Consider the following 25,407-nt stretch of genomic DNA (forward strand, 5'->3'; position numbering starts at 1 on the left):
CTTTCCTTTCCTTTCCTTTCCTTTCCTTTCCTTTCCTTTCCTTTCCTTTCCTTTCCTTTCCTTGAAATTTCCTTTCCTTTCCTTTCCTTTCCTTTCCTTTCCTTGAAATTTCCTTTCCTTTCCTTGAAATTTCCTTTCCTTTCCTTGAAATTTCCTTTCCTTGAAATTTCCTTTCCTTTCCTTGAAATTTCCTTTCCTTGAAATTTCCTTGAAATTTCCTTTCCTTGAAATTTCCTTTTCCTTTTCCTTTTCCTTTTCCTTTTCCTTTTCCTTTTCCTTTTCCTTTTCCTTTTCCTTTTCCTTTTCCTTTTCCTTTTCCTTTTCCTTTTCCTTTTCCTTTTCCTTTCCATATTTTTCCTTCTTTTTTCCTTCCTTTTCCTTCCTTTTCCTGCCCTTTCTTCCTCTTCCCTCCTCTTACGTCTCCTTCCCTCCATTGTCCTTCTTTTTCCATATTTTTCTTTCTTTTCCCGTCCTTTCCTCCCTTTTCCTTCTTCTTTCTCCTTCTCTTCACTTTCCCTTCCTTTTCCTCCTCTTACCTCTCCTTCCCTCCCTTTTCCTTCTTCTTCCTCCTTTTCTGGTCCTTTCTTCCCTTTTCCTTCTTTTTCCTTCTTTTTCCTTCTTTTCCTGCCTTTCCTTCCTTTTTTTTTTTCCCTTTCCTGCCCTTTTCCCCTTCCCTCCCTTTTCTTTCCTCTTCCTTCTTCTTCCTTCCTTTTCTTCCTCTTTCCTCCTCTTACCTCTCCTTCCCTTTTCCTTTTCCTTCTTCTTCATATTTTTCCTTCCTTTTCCTTTTCCTTTTCCTTTTCCTTTTCCTTTTCCTTTTCCTTTTCCTTTTCCTTTTCCTTTTCCTTTTCCTTTTCCTTTTCCTTTTCCTTTTCCTTTTCCTTTTCCTTTTCCTTTTCCTTCCCCCTGTTCCTGTGGGAGATCAACGTCCATGACCAGAAGGAGCACGTCTCCATTTTCCAACCCCATCATCCCGTTATCCCATCATCCCGTTATCCCATCCCATAATCCCACAATCCCACAAATCCCACAATCCCACAATCCCACAATTTCCACAAATCCCACAAATCCCACAATTCCCACAATCCCACCGCGTTCATTCTCAGGTGGAGAAGCTTGCCGTGCCTGTTCCTGTGGGAGATCCGTTCCGCGTCCATGACCAGGGGGGCCCGGCGTCTCCATTTTCCAACCCCACCATCCCACCATCCCATCATCCCATCCCATAATCCCACAAATCCCAAAACCCCACAATTCCCACAATCCCACAAATCCCACAATCCCACAATTCCCACAATCCCACCGCGTTCATTCCCAGGTGGAGAAGCTGGTGCGGACGCTGTTCCTGTGGGAGATCGCGTCCACGACCAGAAGGAGCGCGTCTCCGTCATCCAACCCCATCATCCCACCATCCCATCATCCCGTTATCCCATCCCACCATCCCACCATCCCACAATTCCCGCAATCCCAGGAATTCTCACATTCCCAGGTGGAGAAGCTTTCCGGGACGCTGTTCCTGTGAGATTTCACGTCCACGACCAGAAGGGCGTTTCCGTTCCCATCATCCCATCATCCCATCCCGTTATCCCATCCCATTATCCCACAAATCCCACAATCCCATAATCCCACATTCCCACAATCCCACAATCCCACAATCCCACAAATCCCACAATCCCACAATTCCCACAATCCCACCACGTTCATTCCCAGGTGGAAGCTGATGCGCTTGGGGGCTTTCCTTTTGGGAGATTGCCGTCCACGACCAGAAGGGCGCGTTTCCATCTTCCATCATCCCACCATCCCATCATCCCGTTTCCCCATCCCACCATCCCACCATCCCCCAAATTTCACTAATCCCAGAAATTCTCACATTCCCCAGGTGGAATTCCGGGCCTTTCGCTGTTCCTGTGGAAGATGGCCTTTCCAGCGACCAGAAGGTGTCCTCTCCGTCTCCAACACCATCATCCCACCATCCCATCCCACCATCCCACAATCCCACAAATCCCACATTCTCATAATCCCAAAATTCCCACAATTCCCACAATTCTTCCCCGTTCCTTCCCAGTGGTGCTGTCCGCTGTTCCTGCTGGTGTGTCGTCCGGCGTCCACGTCCAGAGGGGCCGTCTCCATTATCCAACCCCATCATCCTACCATCCCACCATCCCGTTATCCCATCCCCCTCCCACCATCCCACAAATCCCACAATGCCTTTTCTCACATTCCCAGGTTGACCCTGCCTCGGGGACTTTTCCTGTGCCGTTTCGGCGTCCACGACCTTGTCACGGGCGTCTCCATTATCAACACCATCATCCCGCCATCCCACAAATCCCACAAATCCCACAAATCCCACAATCCCACAAATCCCACAAATCCCACAATCCCACAATTCCCACAAACCCCATAATCCCACAATTCCCACAAATCCCACAAATCCCACAAACCCCACAATTCCACCACGTTCCTTCCCAGGTGGAGGTGTCTGCCGCGGCGTTGTTCCTGTGGAAGATCGCGTCCACGACCAGAAGGGGCGCTTTTCCGTCATACACCATCATCCCACCATCCCACCATCCCACATTCTCATAATCCCACAATTCCCACAATTCCCACAATCCCACCACGTTCATTCCCAGGTGGAGAAGCTGGTGCGGACGCTGTTCCTGTGGAAGATCGACGTCCACGACCAGAAGGAGCGCGTCTCCATCTTCCAACCCCATCACCCCACCATCCCACCATCTCATCCCACAATCCCACATTCTCATAATCCCACAAATCCCACAATCCCAGGAATTCTCACATTCCCCAGGTGGAGAAGCTGGCGCGGACGCTGTTCCTGTGGAAGATGGACGTCCACGACCAGAAGGAGCGCGTCTCCATTTTCCAACCCCATCTCCCCCATCCCACAAATCCCACAAATCCCACAAATCCCACAATCCCACAAATCCCACAATTCCCACAAATCTCTCAAATCCCACAATCCCACAATTCCCACAAACCCCATAATCCCACAATTCCCACAAATCCCATAACCCCACAATTCCCACAAATCCCACAAATCCCACAATCCCACCACGTTCATTCCCAGGTGGAGAAGCTGGCGCGGACGCTGTTCCTGTGGAAGATCGACGTCCACGACCAGAAGGAGCGCGTCTCCGTCATCCAACACCATCATCCCACCATCCCATCCCACCATCCCACAATCCCACATTCTCATAATCCCAAAATTCCCACAATTCCCTCAATCCCACCACATTCATTCCCAGGTGGAGAAGCTGGCGTGGACGCTGTTCCTGTGGGAGATCGACGTCCATCACCAGAAGGAGCGCGTCTCCATTTTCCAACCCCATCATCCCACCATCCCATCATCCCGTTATCCCATCCCACCATCCCACCATCCCACAAATCCCACAATCCCAGGAATTCTCACATTCCCAGGTGGAGAAGCTGGCGCGGACGCTGTTCCTGTGGGAGATCGACGTCCATCACCAGAAGGAGCGCGTCTCCATTTTCCAACCCCACCATCCCACCATCCCATCATCCCATCCCATAATCCCACAAATCCCACAAATCCCACAAATCCCACAATCCCACAATCCCACAAATCCCACAATCCCACAAACCCCACAATCCCACCACGTTCATTCCCAGGTGGAGAAGCTGGCGCGGACGCTGTTCCTGTGGAAGATCGACGTCCACGACCAGAAGGAGCGCGTCTCCATCTTCCAACCCCATCATCCCACCATCCCACAATCCCACATTCTCATAATCCCACAATTCCCACAATTCCACAATCCCACCACGTTCATTCCCAGGGGAGCGGCGGGGACCTTCAGATCGACTCCGTACCAGAAAAAGCGGGGTCTCCGTCATCCAACACCATCATCCCGCCATCCCACAAATCCCACAAATCCCACAAATCCCACAATCCCACAAATCCCACAATTCCCACAAATCCCACAAATCCCACAATCCCACAATTCCCACAAACCCCATAATCCCACAATTCCCACAAATCCCATAACCCCACAATTCCCACAAATCCCACAATTCCACAATCCCACCACGTTCATTCCCAGGTGGAGAAGCTGGCGCGGACGCTGTTCCTGTGGAAGATCGACGTCCATCACCAGAAGGAGCGCGTCTCCATCTTCCAACCCCATCACCCCACCATCCCACCATCTCATCCCACCATCCCACACCACATTCTCATAATCCCACAATTCCCACAATCCCACAATCCAGGAATTCTCACATTCCCCAGGTGGAGAAGCTGGCGCGGACGCTGTTCCTGTGGAAGATCGACGTCCACGACCAGAAGGAGCGCGTCTCCGAGATGCGCCGCTGGAACGAGGCCCTGGTGGCCAACATGCTGCCCGAGCACGTGGCCCGGCACTTCCTGGGCTCCAAAAAGCGGGATGAGGTCGGTATTCCCGGCTTTTCCGGCCAATTCCCGCGTTCCTGGAATTCTTTGGGCGGGATCCACGGGGCTTCAATCCCACCCCGTTCCAACTGAAGATTCCGTGGATCTTCAATTCCATCCCGGCTGCTTCCAACCTTTCCCTGGACGCTCCAGCCCGGCCCGGGAGTTTCTTCCCAAATTTCTCCCGCTTTTTTTCCCCATGGAATTCCCTCTCCATTCCCAGCTCTCCCTGCCTGGCATTGGATCCATCCCCCGTCGCTGCGAAGGAATTTTGGGAATTCCCTGGGAATCCCGTGAAAATCCTGACCAATAATCAATAACCACCAATAATCAATAACCAATAATCAATAACCAATAATCAATAACTGACCCGACCCCTTTGGATGGGATCCATCCCATTCCCGCCACACCATCCAAGATTGCTTCAACCTTTCCTAGGACACTCCTAAGGATCCAGAAATAAACAATAACCAATCATTAGCAACCAATAACCAATGATTAATGACCAATGATCAATGATCAATCATCAATAACCAATATCAGCATGCTCTGGGGGTGGAATTCCCGGCATTCCCAGGAGCTGTACAGCCAATCAAACGAGGAGATCGGGGTGATGTTCGCATCCCTGCCCAACCAATAACCAATAACCGATGACCCATAACCCATAACCAATAACCCATAATCAATAACCAATAATCAATAACCGATATTGGCGTGTTCCTGGCATTCCCAGGAGCTGTACAGCCAATCGTACGAGGAGATCGAGGTGGTGTTCGCATCCCTACCCAACCACCCATAATCAATAACCCATAACCCATAACCCATAACCCATAACCAATAACCCATAACCAATAACCAATAACCAATAATCAATAATCAATAATGGACATTGACGCACTCCCAGGAGCTGTACAGCCAATCCTACTAGGAGATCGGGGTGATGTTCCCATCCCTGCCCAACCCATAACCCGTAACCAATAACTGATGATCAATAACCAATAATCAATAACAGATATTGGCGCACTCCCAGGAGCTGTAGAGCCAATCGTACGAGGAGATCGGGGTGATGTTCGCATCCCTGACCAACCCATAACCCGTAACCAATAACTGATGATCAATAACCAATAACCAATAATCAATAATTGGCCCATTCCCAGGAGCTGTACAGCCAATCCTACGAGGAGATCGGGGTGATGTTCGCATCCCTGCCCAACCCATAACCCGTAACCAATAACTGATGATCAATAACCAATAATCAATAATCAATATTGGCCCATTCCCAGGAGCTGTACAGCCAATCCTACGAGGAGATCGGGGTGATGTTCGCATCCCTGCCCAACCCATAACCCATAACCCATAACCAATAACCAATAACCCATAACCAATAACCAAGAACCGATGATCAATAACCAATAATCAATAACGGGGGTATGGGAAGGTCAGGAGTGAATCAGTCAATGTCCAGAGTGGGGTGATGGGAATCTGACCAACCCATAACCCATAAGTGGAACACATAACCAATAACCCAGGTGACGTCATGGGGAATGTCAACCAGATAATCAAAAGGATATGCGTCCAGGATGACAGGAATCGGGAATGTCCTGGTGGGAATCATGGGGAATGTCCAGGTGGGAATCGTGGGGAACGTCCAGGTGGGGTCATGGTCAATGTCCAGGTGGGGTCATGGGGAATGTCCAGGTGAGAATCATGGTCAATGTCCAGGTGGGGGGGAAGGTCTGGTCCAGGGGGATCATGGTCCCGGGTGGGGTCATGGGGAATGTCCAGGTGGGGATCATGGGGAATGTCCAGGTGGGGTCATGGGGAATGTCCAGGTGGGGTCATGGGGAACGTCCAGGTGGGGATCATGGGGAATGTCCAGGTGGGGTCATGGGGAATGTCCAGGTGGGGATCATGGGGAAGGTCCAGGTGGGGATCAAAGGGAACGTCCATGTGGGGATCATGGTCAATGTCCAGGTGGGATCATGGGGAAGGTCCAGGTGGGAATCATGGTCAATGTCCAGGTGGGGATCAAAGGGAACGTCCAGGTGGGAATCATGGTCAATGTCCAGGTGGGGATCATGGGGAATGTCCAGGTGGGAATCATGGTCAATGTCCAGGTGGGGATCATGGGGAATGTCCAGGTGGGATCAAAGGGAACGTCCAGGTGGGGATCATGGGGAAGGTCCAGGTGGGGATCAAAGGGAACGTCCAGGTGGGAATCATGGGCAATGTCCAGGTGGGAATCATGGGGAAGGTCCAGGTGGGGATCATGGTCAATGTCCAGGTGGGGATCATGGGGAATGTCCAGGTGGGGATCAAAGAGAACGTCCAGGTGGGAATCGTGGGGAAGGTCCAGGTGGGGATCAAAGGGAACGTCCAGGTGGGGATCATGGGGAATGTCCAGGTGGGGATCAAAGGGAATGTCCAGGTGGGGATCATGGGGAATGTCCAGGTGGGGATCATGGGGAATGTCCAGGTGGGGTCATGGTCAATGTCCAGGTGGGAATCAAAGGGAACGTCCAGGTGGGGATCAAAGGGAACGTCCAGGTGGGGATCAAAGGGAACGTCCAGGTGGGAATCATGGGAATGTCCAGGTGGGGTCATGGGGAACGTCCAGGTGGGGAATCATGGGAATGTCCAGGTGGGGATCAAAGGGAACGTCCAGGTGGGGTCATGGGGAATGTCCAGGTGGGGTCATGGGGAATGTCCAGGTGGGAATCAAAGGGAACGTCCAGGTGGGGATCAAGGGGAAGGTCCAGGTGGGGAATCATGGGAAGGTCCAGGTGGGGATCATGGCAATGTCCAGGTGGGGTCATGGGGAATGTCCAGGTGGGGTCAAAGGGAACGCCCAGGTGGGGATCATGTCCAATGGTCGGGGGATCAAAGGGAACGTCCAGGTGGGGATCATGCGAATGTTCAGGTGGGGATCATAGGGAAGGTCCAGGTGAGAATCATGGGGAATGTCCAGGTGGGAATCAAGGGAATGTCCAGGTGGGATCACACTGGGAATCACAGGGAATTTCCAGGTGGGAATCACGGCAGGAATCGTGGGAAAGGTCCAGGTGGGGATCAAAGGGAATGTCCAGGTGGGAATCATGGTCAATGTCCAGGTGGGAATCATGGGGAATGTCCAGGTGGGGATCAAAGGGAACGTCCAGGTGGGAATCATGGGGAAGGTCCAGGTGGGAATCATGGGGAATACCCAGGTGGGATCACACTGGGAATCACAGGGAATTTCCAGGTGGGGTCACAGCAGGAATCACGGGAAGATCCTGGTGGGATCATGGTGGGAATCACAGGGAATGTCCAGGTGGGATCACAGCAGGAATCATGAGGAATGCCCAGGTGGGAATCGTGGGGAATGTCCAGGTGGCATCACACTGGGAATCGTGGGGGATGTCCAGGTGGGATGGGGAATGTCCAAGTGGGATCACACCGGGAATCTTGGGGAATGCCCAGGTGGGGGGAATGTCAAGGGGATGTCCAGGAATCTTGGGGAATGCCCAGGTGGGAATCATGGGGGATGTCCAGGTGGGAATCACAGTGGGAATCATGGGGAATGCCCAGTTGGGAATCGTGGGGGATGTCCAGGTGGGGATCATGGGGAATGTCCAGGTGGGATCACACTGGGAATCGCGGGGGATGTCCAGGTGGGAATCAAGGGGGATGTCCAGGTGGGATCACACGGGAATCATGGGGGATGTCCACGTGGGAATCACAGGGGATGTCCAGGTGGGATCACACTGGGAATCACGGGGAACATCCAAGTGGGACAGGGAACATCCAGGTGGGACGGGGATCTGGGTGATCCCTGGGATCCCCCGGGACGTTCCCGCCCTGATCCCGGCTCCGCGCCGTTCCCAGCTCCTGGACGAGCCCCAGTTCCGCTGCATCACCAAGATCAAGACCATCGGCAGCACCTACATGGCCGCCTCCGGGGTGACGCCCGACGCCGGCGCCAACGGGTTCGGAGCCAAGGTCAGCCCGGGACCCGGCCCTGGGACACCCCGGGGACCTGGGCATGGCTTCCTTCCTCCTCGCGTCCCATCTCAACGTCCCAGCTCTGTGTCCCAAACACGTCCCATCATCCCAGTGCCCCATCATCCCAGTGTCCCATCATCCCAGTGTCCCATCTCCATGCCCCATCTCCATGCCCCATCCCCATGTCCCATCCCCATGTCCCATCCCCATGTTCCATCTCCATGTCCCATCCCATGCCCCATCCCCATGCCCCATCCCATGTTCCAACTCCATCTCCCATCTCCATGTCCCATCCCCATGTCCCAGCTCCATGTCCCATCTCCATGTCCCCTCCTTGTCCCATCCCTTTCCCACCCCGGTATCCCATGTCCCATCCCCATGTCCCATCTCCATGTCCCATCCCCATGCCCCCATCCCCATGTCCCATCTCCATGTCCCATCCCCATGTTCCATCTCCATGTCCCATCCCTGTCCCATCCCTTTCCCACCCCGGTATCCCATGTCCCATCCCCATGTCCCATCCAAATGTCCTATCCCTGTCCATCCACATTCCATCTCCATGTCCCATCTCCATGTCCCATCATCTCCCTAATTGTCCCATCCCTGTCCCACCCCGGTACCCCATGCCCCATCATCCCCATGTCCCATCTCCATGTCCCATCCACATTCCATCTCCATGTCCCATCCCAATGCCCCATCATCTCCAAGTGTATCCCAGCGTCCCCAAATCCATGTCCCATCTCCATGTCCCATCTCTGTGTCCCATCTCCATCTCCCATCCCTGTCCCATCTTCGTGTCCCATCCCAATGTCCCATCATCTCCATATCCCATTTCTGTGTCCCACCTTTATGTCCCATCCCAATATCCCATTGTCTCCGTGTCCCATCTCCATGTCCCATCATCTCCATGTTCATCCCATCTCCATCTCCCATCCCCATGTCCCATCTCCATCTCCCATCCCCATGTCCCATCCCAATGTCCATCTCCATGTCCCATCATCTCCATGTCCCATCCTAATGTCCTATCCCTGTCCATCCACGTTCCATCTCCATGTGCCATCCCCATGTCCCATCATCTCCAAGTGTATCCCAGTGTCCCCAAATCCATGTCCCATCTCCATGTCCCATTCCCATGTCCCATCTCCATGTCCCATCCCTGTCCCATCTCCATGTCCCATCCCAATGTCCCATCCTAATGTCCTATCCCAATTCCACTGTCCATCCCTGTCCCATCTCTATGTCCCATCCCAATGCCCCATCATCTCCAGTGTCCCATCCCAGTGTCCCACAAATCCATGTCCCATCTCCATGTCCCATCCTCTGTGCTCCCATCTCCATGTCCCATCCCATGTCCCATCTCATCCCACGTCCCATCACCAATGTCCCCATCCCCATATCCCATGTCCATCTCCCATCTCCACGTCCCATCCCCATATCCATTCTCTCTCCGCGTCCCATCCCCATGTCCCATCCATCTTCTCCACTCCCATCCCATGTCCCATCCATCTCCACGTCCCATCCCCATGTCCATCTCCACCTCCACATCCCATCCCCACGTCCCATCCCCATCTCCATGTCCCATCTTCACCTCCCATCCCCATATCCCATGTCCATCTCCATCTCCACGTCCCATCCCCATGTCCCATCTCCATCTCCCGTCCCATCCCCATCTCCATCTCCATCTGCCATCCCATCCCCATGTCCATCTCCATCTCCACGTCCCATCCCCATGTCCATCTCCACCTCCATGTCCCATCCCCATGTCCATCTCCACCTCCCATCCCCATCATCTCCACCACCCATCCCCATATCCCATGTCCCATCTCCACCTCCACGTCCCATCCCAATGTCCCATCTCCATCTCCACATCTCATCCTCATGTCCCACCTCCATCTCCACGTCCCATCCAAATGTCCATCTCCATCTCCACGTCTCATCCTCATGTCCCACCTCCATCTCCACGTCCCATCCAAATGTCCATCTCCATCTCCACGTCCCATCATCTCCACGTCCCATCCCCATATCCCATGTCCCATCTCCATCTCCACGTCCCATCCCATGTCCATCTCCATCTCCATCTCCATGTCCCATCCCATGTCCATCTCCATCTCCATGTCCCATCCTCATGTTCCACCTCCATCTTCACGTCCCATCCAAATGTCCCATCTCTTATCTCCATCTCCATGTCCCATCCCCATGTCCATCTCCACCTCCACGTCCCATCACCTCCACATCCCATCCCCATATCCCATGTCCCATCTCCACCTCCACGTCCCATCCCCATGTCCCATCTCCATCTCCACGTCCCACCTCCCATCCTGCCACCCCGTTTCCCTTCTCCCACCACCTGGGACGCCGGGTGGTGTCCGATTCCCGAACGCCGGGAATGCCGGGTGGTGTCCGATTCCCGGGAAAGCCAGGAACACCGGGTGGTGTCCGATTCCCGGGAACGCCGGGTGGTGGCCAATTCCCATGAACGCCGGGTGGTGTCTGATTCTCGGGAACGCCGGGAACGCCGGGTGGTGTCCGATTCCCGGGAACGCCGGGCGGTGTCCGATTCTCGAGAACACCGGGTGGTGTCCGATTCCCAGAATGCCGGGTGGTGTCCAATTCCCGGGAATGCCGAGCGGTGTCCAATTCCGGGAATGCCGAGCAGTGTCCGATTCCCGGCGTTTCCGTCAGAAGGAGCCGCGCTCGGAGAAGGAGCGCTGGCAGCACCTGGCCGACCTGGCCGACTTCGCGCTGGCCATGAAGGTGACGCTGATGAACATCAACTACCAGTCCTTCAACAACTTCATGCTGCGCATAGGCAAGTCCGGGCGCGCCGGGAATTCCGGGAGTTCCGGAGCGTTCCGGAACGTTCCGGGCGCGATCCGTGTCCCTCCGCGCAGGGATGAACAAGGGGGCGGTGCTGGCCGGGGTCATCGGGGCGCGCAAGCCCCACTACGACATCTGGGGCAACACGGTCAATGTGGCCAGCAGGATGGAGTCCACCGGAGTCATGGGCAACATCCAGGTGGGATCATGGGGGACGTCCTGGTGGGACCATGGGGGATGTCCAGGTGGGACCATGGGGGACACCCAGGTGGGACCATGGGGGATGTCCAGGTGGGACCATGGGGGACATCCAGGTGGGACCATGGGGGACATCCAGGTGGGATCATGGGGGACATCCAGGTGGGACCATGGGGGACACCCAGGTGGGACCATGGGGGATGTCCAGGTGGGATCATGGGGAACGTCCAGGTGGGATCATCTCTGGGAACATCCAGGTGGGATCATGGGGGATCCAGGTGGGACATGGGGAACGTCCAGGTGGGATCATGGGCAACATCCAGGTGGGACCATGGGGAACGTCCAGGTGGGATCATGGGCAACATCCAGGTGGGATCATGGGGGACATCCAGGTGGGACCATGGGGAACACCCAGGTGGGGTCCAGGTGGGATCATGGGGACATCCAGGTGGGACCATGGGGGACGTCCAGGTGGGATCATGGGGAATGTCCAGGTGGGATCATGGGGGACGTCCAGGTGGGACCATGGGGAACACCCAGATGGGATCCAGGTGGGATCATGGGAGACATCCAGGTGGGATCATGGGGAACACCCAGGTGGGATCCAGGTGGGATCATGGGGAACATCCAGGTGGGACCATGAGGGACATCCTGGTAGGATCATGGGGAAGCGTCAAGGTGGGATCAGACCAGGAATCTTGGGAACATCCAGGTGGGATCATGGGGAACGTCGAGGTGGGATCATGGGGAACGTCCAGGTGGGATCATGGGGGACGTCCAGGTGGGATCATGGGGGATGTCCAGGTGGGATCATGGGGAACATCCAGGTGGGACCTTGCCAGGAATGAGAGTGGGAATATCCGGGTGGGATCATGGGCGACATCTGGGTGGGGTCACCTTGGGAATCTTGGGAACATCTGGGTGGGATTGTGGGGAACATCCAGGTCGGATCAGATGAGGAATCTTGGGAACATCCAGGTGGTATCACTCTGGGAATTTTGGGAGTATCTGGGTGGGATGGGGAACATCCAGGTGGGGTGATCTTGGGAACATCCAGGTGGGATGGGGAACATCCAGGTGGGATTACCCCAGGAATCTTGGGAACATCTGGGCGTGGTCACCTTGGGAATCTTGGGAACGTCTGGGTGTGGTCACCTTGGGAATCTTGGGAACGTCTGGGTGGGAGGGGGAACATCCAGGTGGGATTACCCCAGGATTCTTGGGAACATCCGGGTGTGGTCACCTTGGGAATCTTGGGAACGTCTGGGTGGGATGGGGAACATCCAGGTGGGATCCCACCAGGGGCTTCCCTGGGAATTCAGGACTCCAGGGAGGGTCTCCCTTCCCTTTTCCATCCTCAAATCCCATAAAAACCCCTCGGGATGGATCCTCAATCCCAGAATCCCGGAATGGTTTGGGACGGGATCCATGGACCTTCAATCCCACCCCACCATCCCTCCAACCTTCCCTTGGTTGATCCAGAGTGATCCCCTGGGAATCCCACCCCACCCTTCCCAAACCTTCCCAGGAATTTCCTCTCCTTCCATGGAATTTTCCCGCTCCGCTTCCTCCCCGAGCTCTTCCCGCTTTTCCCAGGGGGAGGAACGTTCCCAAACTCCCGTTTTTTTTTTTTTGGTTGTCCCCAGGTGGTGGAGGAGACGCAGCAGATCCTGAAGGAGTACGGGTTCCGCTTCGTGCGCCGCGGCGCCGTCTACGTCAAGGGCAAAGGGGAGCTCCTGACCTTCTTCCTGAAGGGCCGCGAGAAGCCGGGCTCGCTCCTCGGATCCGCCGCCGTGCCCCTGCCCCACCAGGTGCTGGAGAACTCCTGAGGGCCCCTCGGGAATCTCCACCGGGATCCAGAACCCTGCCCCACCCCGGAAGGGTTTTTTTGGGGTTTTTTTTGGGGGTTTTTATTCCGTGGAAAAGAGGGAAAGGCGGATCCGGGTTTTTCCCGCCCGGGGGTTTTCCTCCCGTTCCCGCGGGAATTGCGGGCTCGGAGCGGCGGCGGCGGCGATTCCAGGAGATCCAAACTCAGGGATGGTTGGGAAGACTCCGCGCCTTGTGTATTGCAGATCCATAAATTTTATCGGAGAAGAGATGGGTTTGCGTTTGTGCCCGCGGCCGGCATCGGGATCGGGATCGAGATCGGGATCAGGATTGGGATTGGGATTGGGATTGGGATTGATACTGGGATTGGGATTGGGATTGATACTGGGATTGGGATCCAGATCCAGATTGGGATTGTGATCAGGATTGGGGTTGGAAATGGGATCGGAACTGGGATCGGGGATGGGATCAGAATCAGGATTGGGATTGGGATTGAGATCGGGATTAGGATTGAAATTAGGCTTGGGCTTGGAGTCAGGATTGGGATTGGAAGTGGGATCAGAATCAGGATTGGGATTGGGATCCGAATCAGGATCAGAACTGGGATTGGGATTGGGATTGGGATTGGGATTGGGATCGGAATCGGGATCAGAACCAGGATTGGAATCAGGATCAGGATTGGGATTGGGATTGGAATTGGGATCAGAATCAGGATCGAGACTGGGATCAGAATCAGGATTAGGATTGGGATCGGGATCAGGATTGGCAGTGGGATTGGGATCGGGATCAGGAACCCCACCCCACTCGGCACGGCCCCACCCTAGAGGGTTTTTTGGGGTGTTTTTTTGGGGTTTTTAATTCCGTGGAAAAGAGGGAAAGGCGGATCCGGGTTTTTCCCGCCCGGGGGTTTTCCTCCCGTTCCCACGGGAATTGCGGGCTCGGAGCGGCAGCAGCGGCAGCGATTCCAGGAGATCCAAACTCAGGGATGGTTGGGAAGACTCCGCGCCTTGTGTATTGCAGATCCATAAATTTTATCGGAGAAGAGATGGGTTTGCGTTTGTGCCCCGCGGCCGGCATCGGGATCGGGATCGGGATCGGGATCGGGATTGGGATTGGGATTGGGATTGGGATTGATACTGGGATTGGGATCCAGATCCAGATTGGGATCGGGATCAGGATCGGGCTCGGAATTGGGATTGGGATCAGGATCGGGATTGGGATTGGGAATAGGATCGGGATTGAGATTGGGATCAGGATCGGGATCGGGATCGGGATTGGGATTGGGATTCGGGATTGGGATCAGGATCGGGATTGAGATTGGGATCAGGATCAGAATTGGGATTGGGATCAGGATTGGAATTGGGACTGGGAATAGGATCGGGATTGAGATTGGGATCAGGATCGGGATCGGGATTGGGATTGGGATTGGGATCGGGATCGGGATTGAGATTGGGATCAGGATCAGAATTGGGATTGGGATCAGGATTGGAATTGGGACTGGGAATAGGATCGGGATTGAGGTTGGGATCAGGATCGGAATTGGGATCGGGATGGAGATTGGGATCGGAATCAGGATTGGGATTGTGATCAGGATTGGGGTTGGAAATGGGATTGGAATTGGGATCGGGGATGGGATCGGGATCAGAATCAGGATTGGGATTGGGATTGGGATTGAGATCAGGATTGAAGTTGGGCTTGGGTTTGGAATCAGGATTGGGATTGAAAGTGGGATCGGGATCAGGATTGGGATTGGGATTGGAATCGGGATTGGAGTCAGGATTGGAATTGGGATGGGGATGAGGATCAGAATCAGGATCGAGATTGGGATCAGGATCAGGATTGGCAGTGGGATTGGGATCGGAATCGGGATGAGGATTGGGATTGGGATTGGGATTGGGATTGGGATTGGGATTGGGATTGGGATTGGGATTGGGATTGGAATTGGAATTGAAGTTGGGCTTGGGTTTGGAATCAGGATTGGGATCGGAATTGGGATCGGGATCAGGATTGGGATTGGCATTGGAATGGGGATCGGAATCGGGATGGGGATCAGGATCAGAATCAGGATTGGGATTGAAAGTGGGATCAGGATCAGGATTGGGATTGGGATTGGGATTGGGATTGGGGTTGGGAACGGGAACAGGACCGGGGTTGGAATTGGGATCGGGATCAGAATGAGGATTGGGATTGGGATCAGGATCGCGATCAGGATTGGAATCAGGATTGGGATTGGAATTGGGATTGGGATCGGGATTGGGATTGGAATTGGGATCAGGATTGGGATTGGAATTGGGATCAGAATCGGGATTGGGATTGGGATCAGGATTGAGATCGGGATCAGAATCGGGATTGGAATCAGGATTGGGATGGGGTTTGGGATCAGGATCGTAGTCGGGATTGGGATGGGGATGGGAACCAGGATCGGGATTGGGATTGGAAGAGGAAGCAGAATCAGGATCGGAATCAGGATTGGGATCGGGACTGGGATCGGGATCGGGATTGGGATTGGAATCGGGATTGGAATCGGGATTGGAATTGGGATTGGAATTGGGATTGGAATTGGAATCTGTATCAGAATCGTGATGGGAATTGGATTCAGCATGGGGATGAGAATCAGGATTGGGATTGGGATTGGGATTGGGAATCAGGATTGGGATGAGGATTGGGATCGAAATCGGGATCAGGATCGGGATCGGGATTGGGATTGGAAGCAGAAGCAGGATCAGGATCCGAACTGGAACTGGGATCGGGATCAAGATCGGGATCGGAATTGGGATCAGGATCGGGATTGGACACGGAATTGGAATTCAGATGGGGATTGGGATAGGAATCTAAATCGAAATCAGGATGGGAATCGGAATCGGGATTGGAATCGGGATCGGAACAGGATCGGGATCAGGATCAGGATCGGGATGGGAATCAGGATGGGAATTGGGATCAGGATCAATCCCATCCCATCCCAACCCCTGACTGCTCTCCGGGAAGGAATTTTGGGAATTCCCTGGGAATCTGGGGACTCCAGGAAGGGTCTCCCTTCCCTTTCCCATCCCCAAATCCCATAAAAATCCCTGGGGATGGATCCTGAGTGTCCTGGATCCCAGAATCCCGGAATGGTTTGGGATGGGATCCCTGGACCTTCAATCCCATCCCAATCCCACCCCTGAGTCCTCTCTGGGAAGGAATTTGGGACTCCACTTCTCTTGTCCATTCCCCAAAATCCCATAAAAACCCCTCGGGATGGATCCTGGATCCCAAAATCCCGGAATTCCATTGATGGGATCCCTGGACCTTCAATCCCATCCCATCCCCACCCCTGAGTCTTCTCTGGGAAGGAATTTTGGGAATTCCCTGGAATTCCAGACTCCTTTCCCTTTTCCAGCTCCAAATCCCATAGAAACCCCTCGGGATGGATCCTGGATCCCAAAAAATCCTGGACCTTCAAAAAAAAATTTAAAAAAAAAAAAGAAAAAAAATAATAAAAAAAAAAAAAACTTTAAAAAAAAAATTCCATTGATGGGATCCATGGACTTTCAATCCAATTCCAATTTCACCCCAATTCCTGGTGATTCCAACCTTTCCTTGGACATTCCCAGGGATTTTCTGGGAATTCTTCCCCCAAAATCCCCCCCTTTTCCCATGGGAATCCATTCCCTGTTTTCCCCATGGAAAACTTCCCACTCTCTTCCCAGAATTCCCAAACTGGGAATTCCAACTCTTTCCCTCATCCCAAAATTCCCCAACCCTTTCCCACCCATTCCCAACCCCCATTCCCGTTTTTCCCCTCCACCGCCCTCTCCCAGATTTTGTTCATTTTTTCAGGAATTTTCCATCCTTTTTTTTGTTTTTTTGAAATTTCTTTGGGAATTTTCCATCCATATTTTTTTTATTTCTTTGGGAATTTTGCATCCTTTTTTTTTTTTTTTAATTTCTTTGGGAATTTTCCATCCATAATTTTTAATTTTTTTTTGGGAATTTTCCATCCTATTTTTTTCATTACTTCAGGAATTTTCCATCCATAATATTTTTTTTTAAAATTTCTTTAGGAATTTTCCATCCATAATTTTTAATTTTTTTTCGGGAATTTTCCGTCCATATTTTTTAATTTCTTTGGGAATTTTCCATCCATTATTTTTTTTTTTTTAAATTTCTTTGTAGGAATTTTCCATCCATAATTTTTAATTTTTTTTCGGGGAATTTTCTATCCATATTTTTTTTATTTCTTTGGGAATTTTCCATCCATAATTTTTTTTTTTGACATTTCTTTGGGAATTTTCCGTCCATAATTTTTCTTTTTTTTTCGGGAATTTTCCGTCCGTATTTTTTAATTTCTTTGGGAATTTTCCATCCTTCTTTATTTTTTTTTAAATTTCTTTGTAGGAATTTTCCATCCATAATTTTTAATTTTTTTTCGGGAATTTTTCCTCCATATTTTTTAATTTCTTTGGAAATTTTCCATCCATAATTTTTTTTTTTAAATTTCTTTGTAGGAATTTTCCATCCATAATTTTTAATTTTTTTTCAGGAATTTTCCCTCCATAATTTTATTTTACCTTTTTTTTCATTTCTTCAGGAATTTTCGATCCATACTATTTTTATTTTTTATTTTTTTTAAATTTCTTTGGGAATTTTCCCTCCATAATTTTTTTTATTATTATTTTTTTCATTTCTTCAGGAATTTTCCCTCCATACTATTTTTATTTTATTATTTTTTAAAAATTTATTCAGGAATTTTCCATCCATACTTTTTTTTTTTTTTTTAATTTCTTCAGGAATTTTCCCTCCATACTATTTTTATTTTATTTTTTTTTTAAATTTCTTCAGGAATTTTCCCATCCATACTATTTTTATTTTTATTTTTTTTTTTTAATTTCTTCAGGAATTTTCCCTCCATAATTTTTTTTTTAATTTCTTTGGGAATTTTCCATCCATAATTTTTTAATTTTTTTTTTTTGGGAATTTTCCATCCGTATTTTGTTAATTTCTTCAGGAATTTTCCCTCCAGAATTTTTTTATTATTATTATTTTTTTCATTTCTTCAGGAATTTTCCCTTTGTAATTTTTTTATTATTTTTTTTCATTTCTTCAGGAATTTCCCATCCATACTATTTTTATTTTTTTTTTTTTAAATTTCTTCAGGAATTTTCCATCCATACTATTTTTTATTTTTATTTTTTTTTTTTAATTTCTTCAGGAATTTTCCATCCATACTATTTTTATTTTTATTTTTTTTCATTTCTTCGGGAATTTTTCCTCCATAATTTTTTTTTTTAAATTTTTTTGGGAATTTTCCATCCATAATTTTTTTTTTTTTTTTTTTTGGGAATTTTCCATCCGTATTTTGTTAATTTTCTTCAGGAATTTTCTCTCCAAATTTTTTTACTATTATTATTTTTTTCATTTCTTCAGGAATTTTCCCTTTGTAATTTTTTTATTATTTTTTTTTCATTTCTTCAGGAATTTCCCATCCACACTATTTTTATTTTTATTTTTTTCATTTCTTCAGGAATTTTCCCTTCATAATTTTTTTATTATTATTTTTTTTAATTTCTTCAGGAATTTTCCCTCCATAATTTTTTTTTTTATTTTTTTTTTTTTTATTTTTAAAATTTCTTCAGGAATTTTCCATCCATACTATTTTTATTTTATTTTTTTTTTTCATTTCTTCAGGAATTTTCCATCCATACTATTTTTATTTTATTTTTATTTTTTAATTTCTTCAGGAATTTTCCCTCCATAATTTTTTTTTTAATTTCTTTGGGAATTTTCCATCCATAATTTTTTTAATTTTTTTTTTTTTGGGAATTCTCCATCCGTATTTTTTTAATTTCTTCAGGAATTTTCCCTCCAGAATTTTTTATTATTATTTTTTTTTCATTTCTTCATGAATTTTCCCTTTGTATTTTTTTTTTTATTTTTTTTTCATTTCTTCAGGAATTTCCCATCCATACTATTTTTATTTTTATTTTTTTAAATTTCTTCAGGAATTTTCCCTTCATAATTTTTTAATTATTATTATTTTTTTATTATTTTAATTTCTTCAGGAATTTTCCCTCCATACTATTTTTATTTTATTTTTTTTTTTTTAATTTCTTCAGGAATTTTCCCTCCATAATTTTTTTTAATTTCTTTGGGAATTTTCCATCCATAATTTTTTAATTTTTTTTTGGGAATTCTCCATCAGTATTTTGTTAATTTCTTCAGGAATTTTCCCTCCATAATTTTATTATTATTATTATTATTATTTTCATTTCTTCAGGAATTTCCCATCCATACTATTTTTATTTTATTTTTTAATTTCTTCAGGAATTTTCCATCCTTTTTTATTTTTTTTTTTAAATTTCTTTGGGAATTTTCCATCCATAATTTTTAATTTTTTCAGGAATTTTCCCTCCATAATTTTATTTTACTTTTTTTTTCATTTCTTCAGGAATTTTCGATCCATACTATTTTTTTTTTTTTAATTTCTTCAGGAATTTTCCCTCCATAATTTTTTTTATTATTTTATTTTTTTTAATTTCTTGAGGAATTTTCCATCCATACTATTTTTATTTTATTTTTATTTTTTAATTTCTTCAGGGATTTTCCATCCATAATTTTATTATTATTATTTTTTTCATTTCTTCAGGAATTTTCCCTCCATAATTTTTTATTATTATTTTTTTTTCCATTTCTTCAGGAATTTTCCCTTTGTAATTTTTTTATTATTTTTTTTTTCATTTCTTCAGGAATTTTCCCTCCATAATTTTTTTTTTTATTTTTTTTTTTTTATTTTTTAAATTTCTTCAGGAATTTTCCATCCATACTATTTTTATTTTATTTTTATTTTTTTAATTTCTTCAGGAATTTTCCATCCATACTATTTTTTTTTTTTTTTTTTTTTCATTTCTTCAGGAATTTTTCCCTCCATACTATTTTTTATTAATTTTTTTTTTTCATTTTCTTCAGGAATTTTCCATCCATACTATTTTTATTTTTAATTTTTTTTTAATTTCTTCAGGAATTTTCCCTCCATAATTTTTTTTGAAATTTCTTTGGGAATTTTCCATCCATAATTTTTAAATTTTTTTTTTGGAATTTTCCATCTGTATTTTGTTAATTTCTTCAGGAATTTTCCCTCCAGAATTTTTTTATTATTTTTTTTTTTTTCATTTCTTCAGGAAATTTCCATCCATACTATTTTTATTTTTTTTTTTTAAATTTCTTCAGGAATTTTCCATCCTTTTTTATTTTTTTTTTAAATTTCTTTGGGAATTTTCCATCCATAATTTTTAATTTTTTCAGGAATTTTCCCTCCATATTTTTTTTTTTTAAATTTCTTCAGGAATTTTCCAATCCATAATTTTATTTTTTTAAAATTTCTTCAGAAATTTTCCCATCCATACTATTTTTATTTTATTTTTTTTTCATTTCTTCAGGAATTTTCCCTCCATTTTTTTTTTTTTTTAAATTTCTTCAGGAATTTTCCATCCATAATTTTATTTTTTTAAAATTTCTTCAGGAATTTTCCCATCCATACTATTTTTATTTTATTTTTTTTTCATTTCTTCAGGAATTGTCCCTCCATATTTTTTTTTTTTTAATTTTCTTCAGGAATTTTCCCTCCATAATTTTTATTATTATTATTATTATTATTATTATTATTATTATTATTATTATTATTATTATTATTATATTATTATTATTATTATTATTATTATTTTCATATCTTCAGGAATTTTCCATCCATAATTTTATTCTTATTATTATTATTTTTTTAATTTCCTCAGGGATTTTCCCATCCCCCTCCTCCACACCATTTCCCGCCGTCCCAACCATTCCCAGCCCGCCATCCATCCCCCAAGAATCCCCAAACCCGGGAATTCCCACCCAAAACCCCCGGGGCGATTATTTTATTTTTTAAAATTCATCGCTAAGTGGAACGCTACAAAGGAGCCGCGAATCCCGTGGGATTTTCCCGTTTTTTTTTTTTCCGGGATTATTTTTTGTCCCCCCAATTTTTTTCCCATCACTGCCCGTCCTTGGAGAAACTCTTCGCGATGGCGTTCCTGAAGAGCGTCACCAGCGGCGTCCGCATCCGCTCCGAGCTCATGAATCCCCCGTAACGCTTCTCCTGCCGGGAATTCCACGGGAATTCCGCCAACCCTTCCTCCTCCTCCTCCTCCTCCTCCTCCTCGGAGGGTTCTTCCCGCCGCAATTCCAAGCGGGAATTCTCCTCCGACTCCTCCTCGGCCCCAAGGTTGGGATAAACCTTCACCGGCCTCCTCTTGCGCCCCACGGGTTTCCCCCAGCGGAAGTGCTCCATGGAATACGAGCGCTTTCCCGGCTTTTCCGGGAATTCCGGGATCGTCGTTCCCGAATTTTTCCTCTTCCTCCTCCTCCTCCTTTTCCCGTTTCCCGGGCTCGGTGGCGTTCTTGCGGCCGAGCTGGTTCCAGCGGAAGTGGCTCATGACGTAGCTCCGCAGGCTCTCGGAGAGCGGCTGGAATTGCCCGTTCCCGGGGAAGAACGGAGATTCCAGGGAAATCTGGGCCCGCACGTCCGGCCCAGTGGGGCCCTGCAACGCGGAATTCCCAAAGGGATTCGCGATTCCGAATTCCCGCTCTTTTTGTGAACAACCAAAATTTTCGGGAATTCCCGAATTTGGGAATGGAATTGCCAATTTTCCAGATGTTCAGAAAACTGTGGGAATGGGGGATTTGGGAGACCCTGGAAGTGGAAAATTTGGGAATTCTGGATCCTTGGGAATTCGGGGAATTCCCGAATTTGGGGATTCCCTGGAAAACCAAAAATTCTGGGAGAATCCCGTGTGGGGAGGGATTTGGGAATTCCCACTTTTCCTATGTTGGGAATCATTTGGGAATGGGGGATTTGGGACCCTCTGGAAGCTGAAAATTTTTGACGAATCCCAAATTTTGGAATTCCCTGGAACGGCAAAAAATTTTGGGAGAATCCCACGTGGGGAGGGATTTGGGAATTCCCAAATTTGGGAATGGAATTGCCGCTTTTCGTGATCCCTGAGTTTGGGATTATTTGGGAATGGGGGATTTGGGAGCCTCTGGAAGCGGGAAAATTCGGGAATTCCGGACCCTCTGGAATTGGGGAGAATCCCGTGTGGGGAGGGATTTGGGAATTCCCAGATTTGGGAATTCCGGGGTGGAAAATCCACTTTTCGTGATGTTGGGAATCATTTGGGAATGGGGGAACTTGGGACCACGCGGAAACTGAAAATTTGGAATTCTGGACCCTCTGGAATTGGGGATTCCCTGGAGAAACACAAGGAATGGGAATTTTGGGATTCCCAGGAAAAACCGGAGATTCCAGGGAAACTTGGGCCCGCGACGTGGAAGTGGCGCCTGCAATTTGGCGCGGAATTCCCAAAGGGATTCGCGATTCCGGGATTCCGGAATTCCCGCTCTTTTTGTGAACAACCAAAATTTTCGGGAATTCCCGAATTTGGGAATTTGGAATTCCCAATTTTCCAGATGTTCAGAAAACTGTGGGAATGGGGGATTTGGGAGACCCTGGAAGTGGGAAAATTTGGGAATTCTGGATCCTTGGGAATTTGGGGAATTCCTGAATTTGGGGATTCCCTGGAAAACCAAAAATTTTGGGAGAATCCCGTGTGGGGAGGGATTTGGGAATTCCCACTTTTCGTGATGTTGGGAATCATTTGGGAATGGGGGATTTGGGACCCTCTGGAAGCTGAAAATTTTTGACGAATCCCAAATTTTGGAATTCCCTGGAACGACAAAAAATTTTGGGAGAATCCCACGTGGGGAGGGATTTGGGAATTCCCAAATTTGGGAATGGAATTGCCGCTTTGTGATCCCTGAGTTTGGGATTATTTGGGAATGGGGGATTTGGGAGCCTCTGGAAGCAGGAAAATTTGGGAATTCGGAACCCTCTGGAATTTGGGGAGAATCCCAAATTTTGGAATTCCCTGGAACGATAAAAATTTCTTGGGAGAGTCCCGTGTGAGGAGGGATTTGGGAATTCCCAATTTGGGAATGGAATTTCCGAATTCCTCAATTTTTTAGGATTTTTTAAAATTTGAATCCCAAAATCCCAAATCCCCCCAAATCCCAAATCCCAAAATCCCAAATCCCAAAATCCCTGGTCCTGAATCCCCAAAAATCCCCCAAATCCCAACCCCCAAATCCCTCCATTTTTTTTTTTGATTTTTTGGGATTTGAACCCCAAACCCCAAATCCCAAATCCTCAAACCCCAAAACCCCAAAACCCCCAAAACCCCAAAACCCAAACCCTTTACCAGGATTCCAGCCTCACTCATAAGTACCCGGCACTGGGAATTCCCCAATCCAAATCCCCAGACCCCAAAACCCCGAATCCCAAAAACCCCTAAAACACCAAAAATCCCAAAAACCCCAAACCCCCAAATTCCCAAAACCCCAAAAACCCCAAAAACCCGTTACCAGCATTCCGGCCTCGCTGTCGCATTCCCGGCACTGGGAATTCCCAAATCCCCAAACCCCAAAATCCCCAAATCTCCAAAAACCCCAAATCCCAAAACCCCAAACCCCAAAAACCCCAAATCCCAAAACCCAAATCCCCAAACCCCAAACCCCAAAATCCCAAATTCCCAAAACCCCAAATCCCAAAATTCCCAAAACCCCAAATTCCAAAGCCCCAAAATCCCCAAATCCCTCCATGTTTCAGGATTTTTCCGACTTGATCCTAAATCCCCAAACCCCCAAAACCCCCAAAACCCCCAAAACCCCAAAACCCCAAAATCCCAAAACCCCAAAACCCCAAATCCCAAAACATAAATCCCCAAACCCCAAACCCCAAAATCCCAAATTCCCAAAACCCCAAAACCCCAAAATCCCCAAAACCCCAAACCCCAAAATCCCCAAACCCCAACCTCAATTCCCAAAATCCCATATCCCCCAAATCCCAAATCCCTCAATTTTTTGGGGTTCTTTCCAATTTGATCCCAAACCCCAAACCCCAAATCCCAATCCCCAAAAACCCCAAATCCCCCAAATCCCAAATACCTCAATGTTTTGGGTTTTGAATCCCAAATCCCAAAACCCCAAACCCCAAAAACCCCAAATCCCAAAACCCAAATCCCCAAACCCCAAACGCCAAAATCCCAAATTCCCAAAACCCCAAATCCCAAAATTCCCCAAACCCCAACCTCAATTCCCAACATCCCATATCCCCCAAATTCCAAATCCCTCAATTTTTTGGGGTTCTTTCCAATTTCATCCCAAACCCCAAATCCCAAATCCTCAAATCCCCAAAAACCCCAAACCCCCAAAACCCCAAAAACCCCAAAAATCCCAAATCCCTCAATGTTTTGGGATTTGAATCCCAAACCCCAAACTCCAAATCCCCAAAACCCCAAACCCCCAAATCCCAAAAACCCCAAACTCCAAATCCCAAAATCCCAAACCCCAAATCCCTCCATGTTTCGGGATTTTTCTGACTTGATCCTAAATCCCAAAACCCCAAAAACCCCAAAACCCCAAAACCCCAAAACCCCCAAACCCCAAATCCCAAACCCTAAAATCCCAAATCTCTCAATGTTTTGGGTTTTGAATCCCAAATCCCCAAACCCCGACTCCCCGTTACCAGCATTGCGCGCTCCCGGCACTGGGGATTCCCAAACCCCAAACCCCAAACCCCAAAAACCCAAATCCCCAAACCCCAAATCCCAAATCCCAAAGCCCCAAACCCCAAATCCCAAAGCCCCAAATCCCGGATCCCCAAAATCTGAAATCCCCAATCCCCCAAATCCTAAAAACCCCAAATCCCAAACCCTAAAATCCCAACCCCCAAATCCCTCCATGTTTCGGGATTTTTCCGTCTTGATCCTAAATCCCAAAACCCCAAAACCCCAAAACCCCAAACCCCCAAAAACCCCAAAAATCCCAAAAACCCCAAATCCCCAAATCCCCCTTTACCAGCACTGCCGCGTCACTGCCGCGTTCCCGGCACTGGGGATTCCCAAACCCCAAACCCCAAATCCCAAAATCTGAAATCCCAAATCCCAAAAAATCCCAAAACCCCGAAAACCCCAAAAACCCCCAAATCCCCAAAAACCCCAAAAACCCCAAAACCCCAAAATCCCAAATCCCAAATCCCTCAATGTTTTGAGATTCCAATCCCAACCCCCAAAATCCCAAAACCCCAAATCCCCAACCCCCAA

At 47.8% G+C, this 25,407-nt stretch overlaps 3 protein-coding genes across 3 annotated transcripts in view; 1 reads left to right on the top strand and 2 right to left on the bottom strand.

Annotated features, from left to right (window-relative positions):
• The window catches only part of DNAJC27 (DnaJ heat shock protein family (Hsp40) member C27), a 35,264-nt gene extending 34,107 nt beyond the window's left edge, over window positions 1–1,157 (bottom strand). The window contains exon 1 of the mRNA XM_030944795.1: window positions 1,092–1,157. Within this exon, the coding sequence (XP_030800655.1) occupies window positions 1,092–1,157 (66 nt within the window). The remainder of the gene's footprint in view (window positions 1–1,091) is intronic.
• A 5,430-nt stretch (window positions 1,158–6,587) lies between these two features.
• LOC115901827 (adenylate cyclase type 3-like) lies at window positions 6,588–13,496 on the top strand. The gene is made up of 6 exons (XM_030944796.1): window positions 6,588–6,890; window positions 7,441–7,620; window positions 8,279–8,392; window positions 11,078–11,204; window positions 11,287–11,411; window positions 13,057–13,496. The coding sequence occupies exons 1-6, from the start codon at window positions 6,588–6,590 to the stop codon at window positions 13,237–13,239; spliced, it is 1,032 nt and encodes a 343-aa protein (XP_030800656.1). The 3' UTR covers window positions 13,240–13,496.
• A 7,746-nt stretch (window positions 13,497–21,242) lies between these two features.
• On the bottom strand, window positions 21,243–24,836 carry POMC (proopiomelanocortin). The gene is given in 3 exon segments (XM_030944797.1): window positions 21,243–21,578; window positions 21,580–21,789; window positions 24,831–24,836. Coding segments are annotated over 3 exon segments (552 nt in total).
• Window positions 24,837–25,407: the final 571 nt, after the last annotated feature.

The sequence above is a fragment of the Camarhynchus parvulus genome, chromosome 3 (genome assembly GCF_901933205.1).
Source record: "Camarhynchus parvulus chromosome 3, STF_HiC, whole genome shotgun sequence".
In the NCBI taxonomy this organism is placed as follows: Eukaryota; Metazoa; Chordata; class Aves; order Passeriformes; family Thraupidae; genus Camarhynchus; species Camarhynchus parvulus.